This window comes from Cryptotermes secundus, unplaced genomic scaffold (assembly GCF_002891405.2).
Source record: "Cryptotermes secundus unplaced genomic scaffold, Csec_1.0 scaffold51, whole genome shotgun sequence".
Lineage (NCBI taxonomy): Eukaryota > Metazoa > Arthropoda > Insecta > Blattodea > Kalotermitidae > Cryptotermes > Cryptotermes secundus.
Genome location: NW_019737980.1, coordinates 66,041 through 85,590, shown reverse-complemented (window position 1 = coordinate 85,590; position 19,550 = coordinate 66,041). Strand labels below are relative to the sequence as shown.

At 37.9% G+C, this 19,550-nt stretch overlaps 1 protein-coding gene across 7 annotated transcripts in view; it reads left to right on the top strand.

Moving 5' to 3' along the window:
• Nucleotides 1-16,335, top strand: part of LOC111870505 (zinc transporter ZIP14) — a 78,022-nt gene extending 61,687 nt beyond the window's left edge. For 6 of the 7 annotated variants that reach the window (XM_023862851.2, XM_023862849.2, XM_023862848.2 and 3 more), the window contains 4 exons: nucleotides 4,036-4,275; nucleotides 7,276-7,495; nucleotides 10,215-10,399; nucleotides 12,159-12,728. In XM_023862851.2, the coding sequence (XP_023718619.1) occupies nucleotides 4,036-4,275; nucleotides 7,276-7,495; nucleotides 10,215-10,399; nucleotides 12,159-12,311 (798 nt within the window). In that variant the 3' untranslated portion in view covers nucleotides 12,312-12,728. Of the gene's footprint in view, nucleotides 1-4,035; nucleotides 4,276-7,275; nucleotides 7,496-10,214; nucleotides 10,400-12,158; nucleotides 13,114-13,201 lie in introns of those variants that run through there. The other variant, XR_004513677.1, reaches the window with a different exon arrangement.
• Nucleotides 16,336-19,550: the final 3,215 nt, after the last annotated feature.

Sequence of the window (19,550 nt, the reverse complement as noted above, 5' to 3'; positions counted from 1 at the left end):
TGCATCTTCATTCTACCATTGAAGGCCGTTAACCATTCCTCCATGATCTGTGATGTCATCCATGCCTTTTTGTTGGATCTCCACTCAACGGGAAGTTTCTGTATGTCCATGTTTCGGAAGCATTGTGGCTTTGCTGCCTTGCCAATCACTAAGGTTTTCTACATTTCACCTGACATAAAACCACATAGAAAAACAGTCAGTCTTTCTTTGCACAGTTTTCCTCCCAAACATTTTTCACCTTTCAGACATAGTGATTTATTCAGAAGCGCAAGGAAGAACAGTCCAGTCTCATCACCGTTCGCTTTGTTTTCAGGTTCATATCCCTCGATTATGGATGACAATTTAGCTTCCCATTCCTCAATGGCCTCACTATTTACATCACTTGATTCACCACAAAGTTCATTAAAAACTATCCAATGTATTTTGCGAAAACTCTCCAACCAACTGTTAGATGCTTTGAATTCAGTCTTCCCCAGTTTTTCAGTGACTTTTAGCATATTCCTGTACCATAGGACCCGACAACCTCTGATTTTTCGCCCTCACACTGACAAACCACTCCCACACTATTTCATTGACGTCTTCGTTTGCAGTTTTCTTAAGTTCTCTTTTTATTTTTCCATTAGCACGAGTTCCCCACCGCTTCAGAATTTGTTTTCTTCTTTAGAATCTCATACACTTGAGTTTTACCGACATTAAACATCTTCATGATCTGCTTAACAGACAATTATCATGCTCACTCGCATAAATCACTTTTAATGTTGTATGAAGATCAAGCACAACTCTTGTCTTTGTAGCCATGATGACAACTGCTAGACTAAAGTAAAACTGTAGGCCTAGAGCCCTTATTGAATACAATTTCCAGAAGGGGAAAACAATTCTGCTGAATCTCAGTGCAGGTAGTGCAATACCGTTAGAAGGTTATTTTAAAGAGTTATGGAAAACAAAATTCTGTAGAATGTATAGGATGCCTAAAATTATTCTAAACAATGCATTCCAGAAGACTGGAAATTTTCCGTATAAAGGCTTATTTTGATTTCCGTTCTCCGCGTTAGACAGTTTCTGTTTAATCCAGGTTATTTAACATCTTTTTCAGCCCCAAAGTCAAGGGACCTAAAAATATTTCCGTTTAAGACAAATTTCCATTTAATAAAGGGTCCGTTTAAGGCAGGTTTTACTGTACTTGTATTTATGAATACTACTTCATGCAAGAGTCACTTCTCAGTTAATACTGAAAGTGTTTTTTTCAAGTTGAGTTTGATTTGGAAAAAAAAAACGAACTCCTCTGTTGCAGAATTTCTTTTCTTAAAAGAAAATAACCAAGCATCTTCACCGAGGCATTACACTTCTGATTTATACTAAGAAGTTGCTGAGTTGAGATCTGAGCGAGGACACTGACTGTCCTAACCGAGGTTATTTGTGATTTATCTGTTATTCTGGACACATGCCAATATAGTACATTGGAGTAAGCCAAGACCACTTGACTTCCATACCCTTTCAAATTCATCATTCATTAATAAACCTAACATTTGGTACTGTATAGTCTGAGGTACTGACTCTTGTTCAGTAAATCATAAATGTATATATGTAAATAAAATGGAAGGAAACAATAACTTATTGCACATTAAGGATTGGTAGAATGGCTTCCAGAAATAATTTAGTAGGGACATGCGTGGTCATTCATTAAGATAAAACTGTGTGCTCTTGTTTTGCTTTCTGTTTTCTTAGGGAGATGAATTCATATAAAATAATTTTGTCCCTTATTAGTTGTGTGTGATGTGGTAAACATTGTGTGTGCTTTATTAACAACAGAGGTTATGAAGTGTCAGTAATTTTCTTTATGAAAAATGTATACTCTTTTTCAATAAACCAGTTTCCTAAATGGATCTGTTTTGGATGCAATAGCACGCCAGGAAGATTCCAGATGACTCTGTGACTTTAGCCATCATTGTTGGCTGATGGATCTCGAATGTCTTGAGAAGCAGGTTCTTGATCTTCCTTTCAAACAAGAGGCATACAAACCCCCCCCCCCACGCCTCTCATGCGACAGTATGTCCATTAATAACATTGAATTAACTAAGCTTATTTGTAGCTTGGTCAGTATAGTGACAGGCTATGAGCTGCATGGCTGGGGTTAAATTTATGGCAGGGGCAATAGATTTTTCTCTACACTATAGCATCTAGACTGACTCTGGGTCCCTATTGAACCTGTACTGGAGGCTTATTCCTAGGGTAAAAAGCGGCCAGAGTGTGAAACTAACCACTCACCCACATCTAGTACTTAGGTCAAGAATTGTGGAGCTGTACGTCCACTCCACCATATGTCTTCATGGCACAGGGCTTAATTAATTATGCACAGGGATTTGGGATAGTGCGTAATTAGTTAAGCACAGGGACAACTTTACTTACTTATTTTATACTGAAGAATATGTTGTGATAAATTTAGTGCTGAAATTCATAAAACCAGAAGTTTATTTGTTGTTATGTATGGGTGTGAAACTTTCTTTCTCACCTTAAGAGAATGTAGATTGAAAGTGTTTAAGAATCGGTTGCTGAGAAGACATGTTTATAAGAGGGTCAGAATGTAAGAGGACAGAGAAAATTGCATAATGAAGAGCTCCATGGTGTGTACTCTTCACTAAATATTATTAGGCTTAAATTTCATGGATATATGTGTTGCTGGTGGCGTGCACTGTCTTTGCTCGCTCAAAAGGCGGGATCGTGGGTTCGAATCCCACTCGGCATGGATGTTTGTGTGCGTTTTTCTGTGTTTGTATACAGGTAGAGGCCTTGCAATGACCTGATCACATGCCCAAGGAGTCCTACCGTATGTGTAAGATTTAGAAAAACCGAAGTGAACGGAGAAGTTCATGGAGGTAGGCCTAGGCCCACTGGGGCTGTAGTGCCAAGGAAAAAAAAATGTGTTGCTGGTACTAAGTGTGAACAAGAAGAGAAATATAATGATACAGAATAATTTTACCAATCTTTAATTCGGTATTTTACATATATGAATACTAACAGTTTGTAACTGGTATTGATCTAAAATGTTAGCTTTCCTTTAAATCAAATGTGTGGAGTGCCACACAAAAAAAAAAACTTGCATGTGTGTACACACTCTACAGATAAATTTATATATGAAATTTAACTAAAATTTTGACATTAAATAAAATAAATGAATGAACTGTAGAAACTACAGTGTTGAAGAAAAATGTGTTCAGCTGGAGTATACAAGGTTAAGTCAACAAGTAAGTTACAAATGAATAGAACTTAAACAAATAAGAGTACTGATTTGAAAAATGCTTATATTTCTCAACATAATCTCCCTGTACACTGAGGCACTTGTCCCATTGTTTCAAAAGCCCCTGAAAACAAGCAGCATAAAATTCTTCGGGCTGCTGTCGGAACCAGGTGGAGACTTCCCTTTCTGCAGCTTCATTGTCGGGGAAATGTTCAGCCGAAAGTTGATGTTTAAGAGGGCCAAACAAATGGAAGTTGCTTGGAGCAAGGTCAGGGCTATATGGAGGATGCTCGAGGATTTCCCATTTGAAATTTCCCAGCGTCTCATTTGTCTTGTTGGCAGTATGGGGACGCGCGTTGTCATGCAAGAGCAACACGCCTTTGGTGAGGAGTCCTGGTCGCTTCCGTTGAATGGCCTTATGAAGTTTCCTGAGGATGTTACAGTAGGGGTCAGCATTTAAAGTTTGTCCTTGAGACTGGAATGCAGTGAACAGTATGCCTTTGTGATCCCGGTCACCACCTGGTTCCAACAGCAGCCCAAAGAATTTTATGCTGTCGGTTTTCAGGGTACTTGTGAAATGATGGAACAGTACAGGGAGATTATGTTGAGAAATAAAAGCATTTTTCAAATCTGTACTCTTATTTGTTTAAGTTCTATATCGATTTGTAACTTATTTAGTGACTTACCTACATACATAAGTGAATCTTCCTTTATTGTAATTTATATTTTGGATTCTTCCGAAAAAAAAAAGTGGTAGATGATGAATTGTTCTGTTTTAGAAATTTCAATTGTTTCTCTAGAAAAATGGACGTCCTTCAGCATGCCAATATCCAACCAATGAATTGTCTGTGGAAGTTGTGTCAAGCATCTCAAGTCCCACGGAGCTCGTTCCCCATATTCATCATGAACTGGAGCCCCTTCAAGTACATGAGTGCTCAGAACAGCATGTGCGTCAGGAAGCCAACTGCCTTCAAACAAATCCTGGAATTATATATGACTACCAGGAGCAAGCTATAAAGGCTTCTTTTGGCCACCAGGAGGTAAGATTTCTTGGAATATATGATTATGTACCACTTTAAAATCGTATTCTTCTGAGCATCTAAATGTGTTTTCTCTGTCTCTGCCCAGTTCTGATCTTAACCCTTTGCCATGCCCAGTCCATTGGAACATATTGAAGTTGTGTTTCTCCTCCTGTAATGAAATTTAATATAAAGATTGTTTAAATTAACTAGTTTGAGAATGTTACAACACAGTGAATTTAGAGCTTGTGGCAATGTTTCTAATACACTGAAGTGTTATCAGCTTTCCTGACAGTTTTAAAGCAGTGCAGTGGTATGTGTGACATACAATTTTGGTACATTTTTTGTTCTGGGCTCTGTGATTCTGTTGTATCCATCCCTCAAGCTGAGCCATCATCTGGGTTGCTGTCTTATTGTTGGGTCTCTGCCTGAGGGGAATCTTGGGATGGGTGTTGGTATACTAGCCATGTCAGTTGAGAACCCAAGACATCTCATGCAATTAATGGGCTTAGATGAATGCAGAAAAATAAGAGTAGGAAATGTGGTTGTTAGGCGATGGTTGACTTAGTCTGGTGTTCTTAATGCATTAAATTAGTCATAAAAAGCAATGAAAAGTGATTGCAGACATGCTGTTTTATTATTGAAGATGTGAAACCCCACACTGACTCAATTCACTTTACTCATTTAGATATTTAAAAATCACTGTTGTATGTTACACCACTTCTCCATAGATTTACGACACGTAAAAGATCCTCATGTCTCTAGGAGACCTCTGAGCAAAATTAGGCAAAAAGTTTCCCACCCAAGTAGTTTCCAATGCCTCTGGTAGATTGGGGAAGTATCAGGTACCGAGGGCTGACCTCGTTGGCTGAGCTGGGCTGATAGTTCGCACCCGTACCAGTAGGGTATGGCGACTGGTAGAATGGTAGAATATCAAAGGGGTACGTACAATAGACTATTAGTCACGGTGCATGGGGAAACCCACTCCCTCTAATAATAATAATAATAATAATAATAATAATAATAATAATAATAATAATAATAATAATAATAACAACAACAACAACAACAACAACAACAACAACAACAACAACAACAACAACAATAATAATAATAATAATAATAATAAATACATCGCTTCTCACAGCACTCATTAATCTGACATCCTTTACATCACAGAATCATTACACTAGTAGATTTGTATCACTTTAGGAATATCTAAACTGTACTCAAAATGCTGTATTTCATTTAATCGTGACTGAACCACTGGTAATGCATAATTATCAGACACTTACTGAAGAAGACTTTTGACTTGAAAGTAACTACACAAGGACATGATAATGTGTAACTGCAGAACTATGGGTTCATGAATATCATCTGCATGTTTGAATCTTTAATCTTTAAAGATATGTTTGAATGTCTCTTAGGATTTCATAAATCCTAGTGTCTAGCTGTTACACATCTGAATCATGGCTGTATGAATGTTGTATCACTTCGTGTTCCTTGTGCTTGTGTCTGAATGCTTTAACACTATCTGTATGAACATTGTCTGCTGGATGGTGTACTGCTGTATGTACTGTTTGTCTGTTCACTAAGTATATCTGAATATTATATATCTGTTTGTGTAAATTACTGTCTGAATTACATATTATATCCTAACCCCATGATTACACATTCTTTCATTAATTTTGTGACACACTATTCTGGTCTTAGAAAATGTACCTTTTTTTAAGTTGCTGGATTAGTACACCATGAAGTAAGCATTAATTATGAATTTAGTATATAAATTAATAAGATTGTAGACAGTGATTGGTTGATGTGAATAATAGTACGTGAATCTGGAAATAACCAACATTGTTGTTCTTGGCACAGTGTGTCAGGTGGAGTGCCAACATTTGTACCTTTTGGTTCACAAAACAGAATTTGTTTTTCTGATCTACCATTTCTAATAATATGAGAAGAATGGCATTTTGTCTGCCAAGGGCAATCAGGGGTGTTAGCTTTTCAAGCTTGCCAGTCCTTCAGTTCTTCTACTTTCTGTCTGACAATGCCTATACTTATTTTGCATATTCCAGTAAATAGTTCCTCATACAAAGTTTTGCTGTTTCCACTGTTTTCATTTCAATTTTAAACATTTTGGAAATTAACAGTTACAAGACTATCTTATTTAAATTAATTAAGAACATACAAGGTCTGAATATGCTAATATCTATTTTTTGATAAAAGGAGGCAGATCCTGTTATCATCCACTTTGGGACATTAAGAAATTCACTTAGTGGGGGCTGGAGTCCAGCTGGGTCCACTCGGCACGGTGGCCACTGATTGGCCTATTATACCTGCCCCAGGTGATCATGATGATGCAGAATTTGGTGGAATGAAGATTGGCAGGGGAAACCAAAGTACTCGGAGAAAACCCACCCCAGCGCCACTTTGTCCACCACAAATCCCATTTGACCAGACCCGGTACTGGTGGGAAGCCAGTGACTAAATGCTTGAGCTAGGCCATAGCTCAAATGGTTAGTCACTGGCTTCCCACCGTGGCCACCAGGGTTCGATCCTGGGTCTGGTCAAGTGGGATTTGTGGGGACAAAGTGGCGCTGGGGTGGGTTTTCCCCAGGTACTTTGCTTTCCCCTGCCAATCTTCATTCCACCAATTGCTCCACAATCACCCTCACCTATCATCTAGGGCCGGTACAATAGGCCAGAAGTGGCCGCAGTACAAGGGACTTAGTCCCACCCCACTAACAACAAAGAAAAACCACTTGAGCTATGGCACGGCCATTTGGGACATTCACATCCTACCAAGTAAAGCTAGGAGTCACCTTTTTAATATTATTTTGAATCTGAATGTTTAAAATAGCACTGTCATTTCCAGTGAAACCTCTAGTTGAGAAAAGTTTCCGTATTATCTAGTGGAGAGCAGCCACATGAGTGCTTTTGTGCATCATAGCTCTGATCTTAGTACAGTACACACAACTCTGGTCATAAGACTCAAATCCCCTTTTGATGTTCCTATTTCAGAAACCTCGACTCAGCCATGCACATGGACATGAGCATTTGATGCATTTTGAACAAGGAAAGGACAGTGCCATTGCAACAGTTGCTTGGATGGTTGTGTTTGGTGATGGGCTTCACAATTTTATTGATGGATTATCCATTGGTGCAGCATTCAATGAGAGCTTGCTCACTGGTATCAGCATAAGTGTGGCTGTAATGTGTGAGGAGTTTCCTCATGAGTTAGGTAATCATGTTTTTTTAGTATATTTGTTTAAAAAAATAACAAGAAAGGAAGTGTACATAAAGTAAAAAAACAGTAAAGCTATCCCTGTACCAGGCTGTGAAGACCCATAGGATTGTGGGACGTTGAGGGTCCCACATTATCTAGACAATTGGCTCAAAGATGGCGGTAAGGTTGTCAGCCTTATCCGCCAGCTGCGCTTTACTCCCTAGGAAAATTATTTAATTAATTCCTGGAACTCATTTCTGTTAGATGCTGAGTTGACCCCAGGGTCATAGTGTGGCTGGAAGGATTAGGTCAATTGAAAAAAATCCTCATTGGGACTTGAGCCCGCGATCTTCCGGCTTGTAGCATAGCCCTTCAACCAACTATGCTGCCGCGTGCCCCCTAGGAAGTGTACTTATAACATAATATTTGAGGCATGTTCAGTTACTTTGTCTGTGAATCACTGAATGGGATAGCTGTGGCTTTGTTCTTATGGCACTCCCATTGTGCTCTTGACAGTGGAGTAGGAGATGGAGTGAGATGCTCTCAAGAAACACATTTTTGGCTTCATGTAAAGTGCTTGTTATTGTCCATTTTTAAGCAGAATTGAATTTCATCAACATATTTTACTAAATTTCCCCAGTGTAAACTCAAAAAATCCATCCAGTGGGAGGCAAACTGTTTCATGTTGACAGACAGACAAGCAGACATGACAAAGCTTATAAGTCTTTTTGCTGGCCACCACATCTACATGTATTTCCCATCAGGAAATTCTGAGACTGAAACTTGAGGTCATACATATTGAATGTAGATTGTGTTAATTTGCTGTCACTACAGGTTATTTTTGGGACGAAGGAAAATCAGGGTAGGTACTTGCCTTGTGCTCAATAAGGGAAGGATGAAAAAGTTGTAAATTAAAATTTCTGTTCATTAGGTAGTAGATAAATTCACATTGACTATTATTGATACTGTAATATATAAAAGAAAAACTCCGTGGTTTTAGTCTGCAAGTGAACTACACTGACTGAGCGACCGCTGCTTGTCAGCGAAGGTAGTGCCAAATTTAGCAGATAGGGTGTCATGTGGTCAGTGCAATGAATCCCCATGGCTGGATTTTGGTTTTCTAACTAGAGCCGCTATTTCCTTGAAATAGCTCCTCAATTATCCTCACTAGGCTGAGTGGACCCCGTTCCAGACCCGCTACTTCTCAGAAAATCTGGTAGCGCCGGGAATCGAATCCAGGACCTCTGGATCTGTAGCCAGGAACTCTGACCACTAGACCACAGAGGCAATAATATGTAAAATACTTTTATATTTTAAGTGCTTTTTAGTATTTCTGACATTGGTGCAGTAAAGTCAAGGAATGTTGTGTTTTGGCATTATCCATTGTTTTGACAAGGGGAATGAGTGGTGAAGATACCCAATGATAATAACAGAGTAGCAGCATTTCTGTCTGAAATGTCAGTCTCTGAAAAATCATACCCAATTTCTAGCCAGACATTGTCCAGATAATTCTGTCATTTTACCCATGTAATAAAAAGAAAAATTTCAGTTCTTAGTAAGAAGCAATATACCTTAGGCATTTACCACATTACATAAATTCTCCTATATAAAGAGAATGTTTTCATATGTACATGAAGCATTTTCTGAAATCATGCTTTTGATCATTATGGGTTTTGTTTTTCCTCCTGAGATTGTACATAGTTCATTGTACAGATTGACTTTCCGTAAATGTTAGTGGAACACAAACCAGTTGCTGTGTGACCTATATGTTGTATAACAGATGGATGTACCAGAGGCTGGTTGACATATACAATGTAAAGTTATGAAATACTGTAGTACACCTTAAATATAATTAAATTGCTAATTGTTCTGTACATGTCTCTTACTGCTTTACATTAACATTTTAATTTCTGTGCACTAAAAGGATTATAACAAGTGAAATTATGTAAAAATAAATTTTACTGGAATGTCATGAAATAGGACTAGTAAGAAAATGTTCAAATTTAATGACAGGTCACAGAGTGAGATATGTTATATAGTCTTGCATTCCTTACTGAAAGTTTGCTTTCATTTCTGCTATAATATGTGGATTTGTTATGCCAATTTCATTTATAATCCATTATTTGTATATTTATTTATTTTGCTTTATGTATTTACTTATATATATATATATATATTTTTTTTTTTTAATTCTCACCTGAAGAGAGAATGTATAACCTTTGTATTATATATGCCAGTGATTTTGCAGTGCAGACTGTGAAAGGGGCAGTGATGCATAGTTACTGCAACATTACTGATGGAAATTGACACAGTTCACATAATTTTCTGTATTAATTATGTAAGATTCATGTTGATTAATTGATGATGGTGCTTCAACTGCAGAGATTAGTGATGTGAAGAGGAGTAATGGTGATTATGCCCTGACCTATTTGAAGTAACTGTCCATAAACTCACATGGAGGGACTGAGGAAAATCTCAAGAAACCTCAGGATACTCAATTCTTTGACCATGATTTCAGTCACTAACCTTCTAAATACAAGCCAGGTGCATTATTGGTGTGCTAACCTGTTAGGTTATGCTCTAGGTGAGCATATGCACATGTGGTGTGTGTTTATATTCACTCTTTTGTATGGGCTCTTACCTGTGTAACAGCTCTTGTTTCTGTCACCTGAATTTATATATTCTAATCTTTTCAAGTTTTCTTTCTTAATAATAGTAACAAAATGTATTTCAGGTGATTTTGCAGTACTTTTAAATGCTGGCATGACAATGAAGCAGGCTCTTATCTACAACTTCCTATCTGCTTGCACATGTTACATTGGTTTGGTGTTTGGGATCATGCTAGGTGAAATTGAAGCCAGCAGTTATATCTTTGGGTTTGCAGCTGGAATGTTCATGTACATATCACTTGTAGACATGGTATGTATGTATATATATGTAACAACACCAGGTCTTACTTGTTAACTGTTTGCTGTACTTAATGTGGCAGGCTAGTAGTATCAAAATCCATGAAATTTTGTCATACGTCATTCTTCAAAGAGCCCTCCCTCTTATCCTATCTATATAAAGCCCGAAGACTGAATATATGAAACAGGTTTTATATTAGTTACATTTTTAACAATAATAATTAATTAGTCCAGATAATCAAGACATCCTGGTCTGACTTTATTTGGTGCGGTAAAATGATGTATTTGTCAATAAGAGTGCAAAGATATGGGTACAGAAGTACTAGGGGCGTTCCGTAAATAATGCCTCCTATTTTTTTTGTGTTAATATGTAACGTCTGAGATGGATGTTGGTGGTGTTGTAGTAAAGGTTGAACCTTCCCGCCAATCTACTGTTAGTTTGGTTGTCGTGCGACAGATAGCGACAGCAGAGCAGTCTACCAAAATGGCGTCTGACATAGAAGTGCGTATGAAAGAGAAATGTGTTATTGAATTTCTCACTGCCGAACAAATTGTACCCATTGACATCCATCGACACTTGCTAAAGGTGTACGGAGACAATACAGTGGATGTCAGCACAGTGAGGCGGTGGGTAGTGCGTTTCAACAGTGGCGAAAGTGAAGTGCACGACAAGCCACGCCCTGGGCGTCCCTGCTCAGCTGCCACTCCTCACAATGAACAGCGCCTCATCCATACAGATCAGCAGATAACGACCAGGGACTGTCAATTCTGAACGCTACAAAACGACGCTGACTAAGCTGAAAGCCCGCATTTCCCGAGTCAGGCCAAAGAAGCAGACAACCTTTTGCTTGCAACATGATAACGCTAGACCCCATACAAGTTTGGTGACCACCGCGCACATTGCAAAGTTTGGCTGGACTGTCCTACCACATCCACCTTATAGCCCCGGTTTAGCACCTTCAGACTTCCATCTCTTTGGGCCTAAGAAAGACGGACTACATGGGCAACATTTTCCAGACAACGATGCTGTCATTGCAGCTGTAAGAAAGTGGCTAGCCTCTGCTGGCGCAGACTTTTACGGGCGCAGCATACAGGCTCTTGTTAATCGCTGGCAAAAGTGCATAACGAATGGTGGTGATTATGTGGAAAAATAACTGTAAGTAGCTGAAATCTTGCTCTATTTAACTGCATTATTATGCTTTCTGTATCTGTTGTAGTTTTCTTTAAAAAAAAATATGAGGCATTATATACGGAACGTTGTAATATATGGTCCTTTGTCACCACAGCATGGCACGTCCTCAGGTTGCAGATGTAGGAGACGGCCTCCAGATATGGAAGGTAGCTGTGAATATATTGAATAAGCGGTCACAAACAGCTGACAGTGGGTGGTCCTCCATCTTAGGGGCTGGGCGTGGGGCTAATATCTCCTCTCCATAAAAAATACAATTCTTCAATTCAGTTTGATTCATACAAGGCATAAGTGCTAATTATTCAGTTCTGACATTTTGTGATGTGCTCATGCTCCATCCAGGGAATTCTACTGAATGTCCAGAAGATTAATATCCATTAACTACAACATAAGAAGGAAAATGACTGTAAATACGAATTGTATGTTTATGATTATGTAACACAATCTTGATCACATTAATGTAATATCAGCAGTGAAGTTGCTGTTTGTGTGTGTGAGGGGTGGCAGTGTAATGTGTAGCAGACAATAATTACCGCAATGTTAACTTCAGTCTTATTGATGTATATTGTTGTTTGTTTTCAAGGTCCCAGAAATGAATGAGGTAGCAGAAGAGGCTAGCAAAGTAAGCTTGAAGAAAGCCTTCCAGACCTTGCTGTTGCAGAACATTGGCATGGGTATAGGTGTTTTAGCTCTCTATATACTGGCACGTTATCAAGACAGCATCAATTTCGGTTGAAGAATTCAACTCTGTTAAGACTCCTGTTTTCAGAACAATGTTTGACTGAAATTAGTTCACTAGTGTGTGTGTTTATGTGCTAAAATATGAATTTGACTCATGTAATAGACTGCATTTACATTTCAGAAGGCCCCTTTAAAAGAAGTGAAGGAATCTCTGAATTTGCTACCTGCATATAATGATTTATGTGGATTTCATAGGACTGAACAAATAACGTACATCTGTATATACTTCGGTGAAGCTACGTTCTTTTACTTTATCTTATCAAATACGTATAATGAGCACTCTAAAAGTTGAAAGGTTGAATTGAAGATAAAATTTTTTTCATAGTGATTTGACATATTTATTGATTAGTTTCCAAATACAATAAATACCTATCCATGTATTAATACTTAATATAAGCCTGCCTAAATGGTTTATGCAATTGATGTTATTTATTAGGCAACTGTAAAAATCGTCTTATGACAAGAAGAAAAGAAGCAGTATATCGACCATCGGCAGGAGATAGTCTCATAAATTATAAACATTTTTGCATAAGAAATTGATACATATATTATCACTTATAATGAACTGGGCCAGTCATTCTGCTACAGTAACTTAGCTACAGATCCAGTTTCTTGTCATTTATAAACAAAATCTCAAGCATAGAGAATGTATTTTAGAAAAGGAAATGAAAAACAATATGGCCTTGCCCTACCCATTGTGTGCTTCTGGTGGTTGGATTTACAGGCTGTAAGCAGCTCTCGCAATAGAGCTGTCAAGTGGTTCCTCTGTCAGCATTCCCTTGAAGTCTTTCCAACTGGTAAGGAAAGGAAACATATCTAAGAATTTTATATATAACTTTGTAGTATTCATTATGATATCCGATGTTCTTTTTGTTCTGTTTTTAGTAGGCTGAAAACCTTGTAAAGCTTCCTGTGCTCTAAAATGTCTTCCATACACCAAGTAAGTGACTGCTGATAGATTAATTTTGCACGGTGACAGTGATGCTTACCTAACAGGTAAAGTAAGGGAACATTGGATGAAAGTAATGCAGAAAATGAGGAAGGCAACACCGTACAGTCAGACAACAGCTTGAGTGAGACTTATGAGGATGGAGATTTCCTAGGTGACTGCTGTAGTTTGGAAGGCGAAACTGTATTGTCAGACAACAGCTTGCACAAGACACATGAGGACGGAGGTGTTCTAGGAGACTGCAGTAGTTTGGAAGGCGAAACTGTATTGTCAGACAACAGCTTGCACAAGACACATGAGGACGGAGGTGTAGTTTGGAAAGCAATGAAGCACCTAGAGTATCCTTATTTATGAATTTTTGATGGTGGAAAGTATCATGTCTATTTGAAGACACCTGACAGAGATGAATGTCTCGTGTGATCAGCGTATGTACGCTCTGTATGGATGTTCTATGTAGACCTGTGTTTTAAATTCTATCACAGATTTGACTTTTGAATATTGGACAGACGTCTGACACCATAATATGTGATATGTTTGCATACATGTGAATATATAAATATTCACATATTTTTATAATGTTTCAGATTTATACCCATTTCCAGAGGACACAAAAAATATTCATGTATAAATAATTTAAAGCATGAAAACATGTTTAGTTATCATTCAAGACACATTTTGTTTTAGGTTTTTGTTCACAGTACTGGAAAAGTTAACTTTTAATTGAATTAGAAACTGCAAATTTAAATCTGGCCAGGGCATTTAAATTTAATATAATAAGAGATCAGTACTTTTTTGAATTGTTCATTGAAATTTGTTATTTAAATATAAATTTTATGAAGTTTTCAGAATAATGTGTATGTGATAATATACTATAAAAATCACTGGTTTTCATGGAACTGTTCACTCTTAGAATGGTCAGTACTTTTAGATTTATCACATTCATTGCATTTGCTTCCTAGCTTGTCTGATTCAAACTGTATGCCATCATCTGCCCTATTCATTACATTAGGTGTGCAGTTAGAGGAAGTGCAAGATTTCTAGATGTCAACAGTTCATTTTACTTCTTTGAGCAGCCCTTAAAAAAGTCTTACCACATTAATATTAATATTTAACTGTTCCTCGGCACCAAAAAATAAGGCTTATGTTGTCAAGAATCAGCATCATTGATTTGCTGAAAGACATTTTTTCTCCAAACATATTTAAATTAGTCTTGAACTAAATTTTTATACCTCCATTGTTAGATTCAGCAGAAATATTATACCTGGAGGAAAGTGTTCCTTTTTCAAAGTTTTCATGTTTGAAACAATGCAGGGAGGCAGTTTCATCTCAACTGCTGAAACAGTGAGCTTCAAAATGATTGTTTCCATCTCGATCTTGCTGCTCTGAAGGACTGAATTGGTTTCTTTAATTGTAACTGTTGTATTTCACCCCTGAGTGACATCTGAGATATTCTGCACATTGGTATCGCCACTGTGGGCATCCTTTGTAAGGCTGATTTTTAAGATGTTTCATAAGTGTTTGATGTATACAGTGGACCCAACGTAAGAAAATTCCATTTAAAATGGTGTCTTGCCTACAAAGTTAAAATTATTGGGTCCAAAAAGTAGTAACAAAAGAATAATGTATTTATATCCTGTTTAAAACGTTTCCTGCAATAAAAGGTATTCCTGCTGAAGAACAGTGATTTTAAAGACACTTATGAAACATTTTACCCGTTTAATGTATTTCTGTTGGATTATGCGTACACAGTGTTGTAATGAAGTTCCCGGACTGACGCTATTACAGGAATATTACTAATTCCATCTATTGGGAATGAACAGGAATAGTTAGAGAGAAAGTCTATTTGAATGATGTGCAAGTTTGGTTGCTGCATATGAGGATTACAATTGTTTTGGTGAAGTTAGCTTTTTGTCGTGTTGAAGGTTTCAAAATGAAACAAAGTAGCTATGGAGTTTTGTGTAAAATTAAAGAAAATAGCTACTGACATGTTTGAAATGTTGGAAAGTGTGTATGGTGAAGAATGTTTATTGATAACAAGTGTGTTTGAATGCATAAAAGGTACATAGAAGCTCAGAATGTGAGAATGCAAAAATCGTGGGTGAAAACAATGTTGACTGCATTTTTTGATGATAAAGTTATTATTCATTATGAATTTGCATTGGAAAAACAGACTGTAAATGGTATAATTTCACAAAGAGGTGATTAAGAAATTGGTTGCTCAAGTTCATCGTGTTAGGGCTGAGTTTCAGGAAAGTTGGCCATGGTATCTTTTGCACAACAATGCACCAGCATCCCACCAGGGATCCCCATCTTATCCCATCTTCTCTACTTCCCTCATTTAGCACCGACTGACTTTTTTCTATTCCCTGAATTAAAAATGTTGATGAAAGGGAGGAGATTCAAGGCTGTTTCATTAATCCAACAGACTGATAAGAGAACTGAAGGTGACATGGAAAGAAGCATTTTCTCGGGCATTTAGTTCATTGTATGAGCAATGTAAACATTGTGTGGAAGTGGGTGGGGACTATATTGAGTGATGGTATTAATACACATTTTTATCGTTTTTGTGTGTTTTTATGGCCTCAGTTCTGGAACTTAATTGTCACACTGTATATACAGAAATAAATCGGAAATACAGTAAATGCTCACATAAATCAAACGTTACAGTGCTTAGCAGCACTCAGTTGCACTTGGTGAGTGGTGGAAGATGGGTGGAATTAGTGGTGATTTTCTGACCTCTATCCATATAGCTGGTAGCATGGTCTTTTTCGAACAAGTATGTTGAATTTTATGAGGTTGCATGGACGTAAACTGGAATGTGTGTTATATATGGCTATGAAAACAAACATAAATCATAAGGTGTTACCAGTTTCTGAGAAACTGTAGGTCATTAAGAAGGTGAATTTTCGCCCATATGTGATGTGCACAAATGTTATGGAACAGCTTAGCATAATAGTATTATTGATAAGTAGCATTATGGCAAACACACAAAAAAAAAACTTAAGCAATGTAACTACTCAACCAGTCAGAGAAAATTTAAAAACTTTTAAATATAAGAAGACTGAATCAATACTCCTGAAGTGGTTTGGGCAGAAATTGTTGTTATTTATACCAATTCAAAATCCAGTCTTGAGAGAGAAGGCTGAAGAAGTAGCCTTAAAATTAGACATTGAATTCACACCTTTGAATGGATGGTTTGATTAATTCAGAAAACATGTAGTTCTTAGCTACAGAGCCATGAGATGTGAATCTGAGTCTGAGTCTCATTTTACGACCGACGGTCAGTCAGCCAGTCTGTCTTGGCATAAGGCACTCATCTGGGGCTTGAGACCAGATCTTTATTCCTGTTTGACAGTTACGATCTTGTTTCTTGTGGGCGCCCTCTCTGACGAGAGGACGGGTCTGTCTTTTGTATATGCTTCTGGTCCTTGCCAGCGCAGTCCTTCTCAGGTCCGAGTCCCTTGGTACTCGAGACTGTCTCAAATTTGAGACTTCCCTTTTTGTCGCCTCCTACAACTTGCAGGGTTACAGTGGAGGTTCGAACCTGCCTCTATGCAGGCGATGGGAATCTGGAAGTGCAATTCAAGAGCAAATAGGTACTTAGAAGATTGGAATGCTTCCATTCCTTCTGAGAAAATGCGAACTGAAAGATATATGTAATTCAGGTGAGTATGGGTTTTTCTCAGCCTTCTCCCACAAAAACCATACGCTTTTAAATATGAAAGATCTGATGGAGGCAGGAGGAATAAAGATAGAATTACTTTGCTTCTGTGTGTAAATATCAATGGATCTGAAAATATGCTGTTGCTGGTAAGTGGAAAGTCAAAGAGAAGCCAAGGAGCATCATTCTTATGCAGCTCCTGCCATGTTCATACAGACATAACAGCAGTGCACGGATAACTTGTGCACTCTTCCTGGAGTTCATAACATGTCTGGAAAGAGAATGGCAGCCAAAAAGTGGAAAATCCTATTGTTTTTATGGAAGTATACATCATCAGTACCTTAGTGACATTCATGAAATGCCAGAGTCAGTCATCAGAAGCCTTTGGAAAGTGGAAAATTTTATAAGCTGGAATAAATTCACTGAAAATTTTAATTAATGTACAGTAACTTGTAAGTGCCTTCTAAAAGAAGTTATTGAAGGAAAGATAGAGGGGTGGATAGAAGTGACAAGAAGACGTAAGATGATGCTGGCTGACTTTGGGGACAGAAGAGGATACTGTCATTTGAAAGAGAAAGCTCTAGATCGCATCAAGTGGAGGAACTGTTTTGGAAGAGACTGTGGACCTGTCGTCTTGACAGATTACAGATGAATGAATGAATGAACTTGTGTAACAGTTCATGGTGTCATGTTGTATCAAAGTCTTTTTCAGTGCCCAAGAATACCACCACCGTAGACATGTTATTGTTGAATTTTAATGTCACGTGGTCTGTAATCCTCATACATTGCTCATGTCATGCTCTAATGTTTAACGGAAACCAAACTCTTCTTCGATGTGTCTTTGGTCTAATTTTAATATAACATCTCAAATGGTTCGCCCGTCATGGGCAAGAAACTGATCAGACGTAGATTTTGGGGGGATTTAAGCTCCTTAGCGGGTGTTGGTAAGGTTTATCACCTTTGCAGTGATTAATGAAATGTGTTACATGTACCAATGGTCTCCTTGGAAGCTGTTTGAAGCATTCATTTGGAAGATCATCCATTGCGCAGACCTTTCTCAATTTCAAAGGAATTTATTAATTTCTGTATATCGCATGGTCTGATTCTTTCAGGGGGGTTATTGTTTGCAGCTTCAAGCAGAGCTTGAACTACATGCTCTACCCACCATTCATGGTTGTCAACGCACGGGTCATGGGGTGTAAACTGATTTCCCAGTAAGGTATTGTGTTGGGTTTCTCTAACAAATTATTCTTAAGGCCTGAAGGACCATGAATAGGAGTGGGTTCTCTGGTCCATCCCTCTTCATGAGAGATTTTGCAATAGGCCATACTGCTTCATGTGTGACCCCAGTTCTCTATTTTCATTTCTCACCTTTCAAGTGTCTTTCTGCAGATCGTTTTTCTGATGGTTTTCTTGACCCAATTGACTGCCGCTTTACATGCTGGATTCTGGGTTTTTACCTTTGATTTGTTTTAACCAATGATATAATCCAGGAAGATGGTAGTAATTTATATCCAGAAGTGAAACTTTACTTGTCAACAGTCTATTCATACATGCCGAAGCTATAGAAGATGTAAAGTTGCTTGCCGCTTTATCGGTTTCTTCCTCTGGGGTAACTTTGATTCTAGGTAACACTAAGTCAGAGCCAAGGCTTTGAATCCATTCCCAGTTTGTGAATTTTTCAAATGGTTCTGAAAGGTTTTTAATTGTAACATGATTCAGTATGTGTAATACTGATTTGAGTCCAGGATATCAGAAACGATCACACCTCTTGACAGTCTGATATTCTGATCAACCACAGTGTTGAGTACATCACTATTTCCCACAGGAGAGTAATGGGTGTGGTCTTGTGGTGCTGAAACTTTTCATTCTTTTGTATCAAACAAAGTTTCTAGCCTGAGAAACAGGACTATTTCAAAATTGATATGTAGCCTTCAGATCACCTGCCAGTATGCATTTATGAGTTCAATGATGTCCTCATCAATCCAGGATATTTATAAACAGCTGCAAGTAATATTTTACTATTACTATTTGGTGTGCTGACCCCTGTGGCTTCTGCTGAAATCAGTGAACGTAAGTCTGCATGGTTGTGGTGAATCCTGTTTCAGGAAAGTGGAGGAGTATAGGAATGATATTATTGCTCGTTTTCTGCTGCTTATTCTTCAGCCCTAAAGTTAAGAGACAGTGGCTTTGTCTGACACTGTTAATGTCAATGGACTTCTACCCAACCACACGGCGTCACGAATACTGAAGATTGTATTCTTCATAACATCATGTAGTTTATTACACTGCAATGTATAATGAACATGGAGCACATCAAGAGAGGCCCTGGAAACAGCTCAATGTAAACATTATTTCTGATTTATTATGTAACTCATTATTGAACAAGAGGAACAAGACATAACAAGTGTAGGTGACTGAGGGATGCATGTTATTACCTAAAGAACGGCTATTTCGGAGAGAATAAAGTGCCCGGAGAGCGAAATTTTGAACTCTCAATCATTTAGTGCCAGCAACTCTTCTACTGGCGCTGTCATTCCTCTTATGACAAGAATATGGCAGCCAATGAGTCCGTGGATCGACCTATGAAAATGCGCTCCATTTCATTCATGTTTCATATAGAA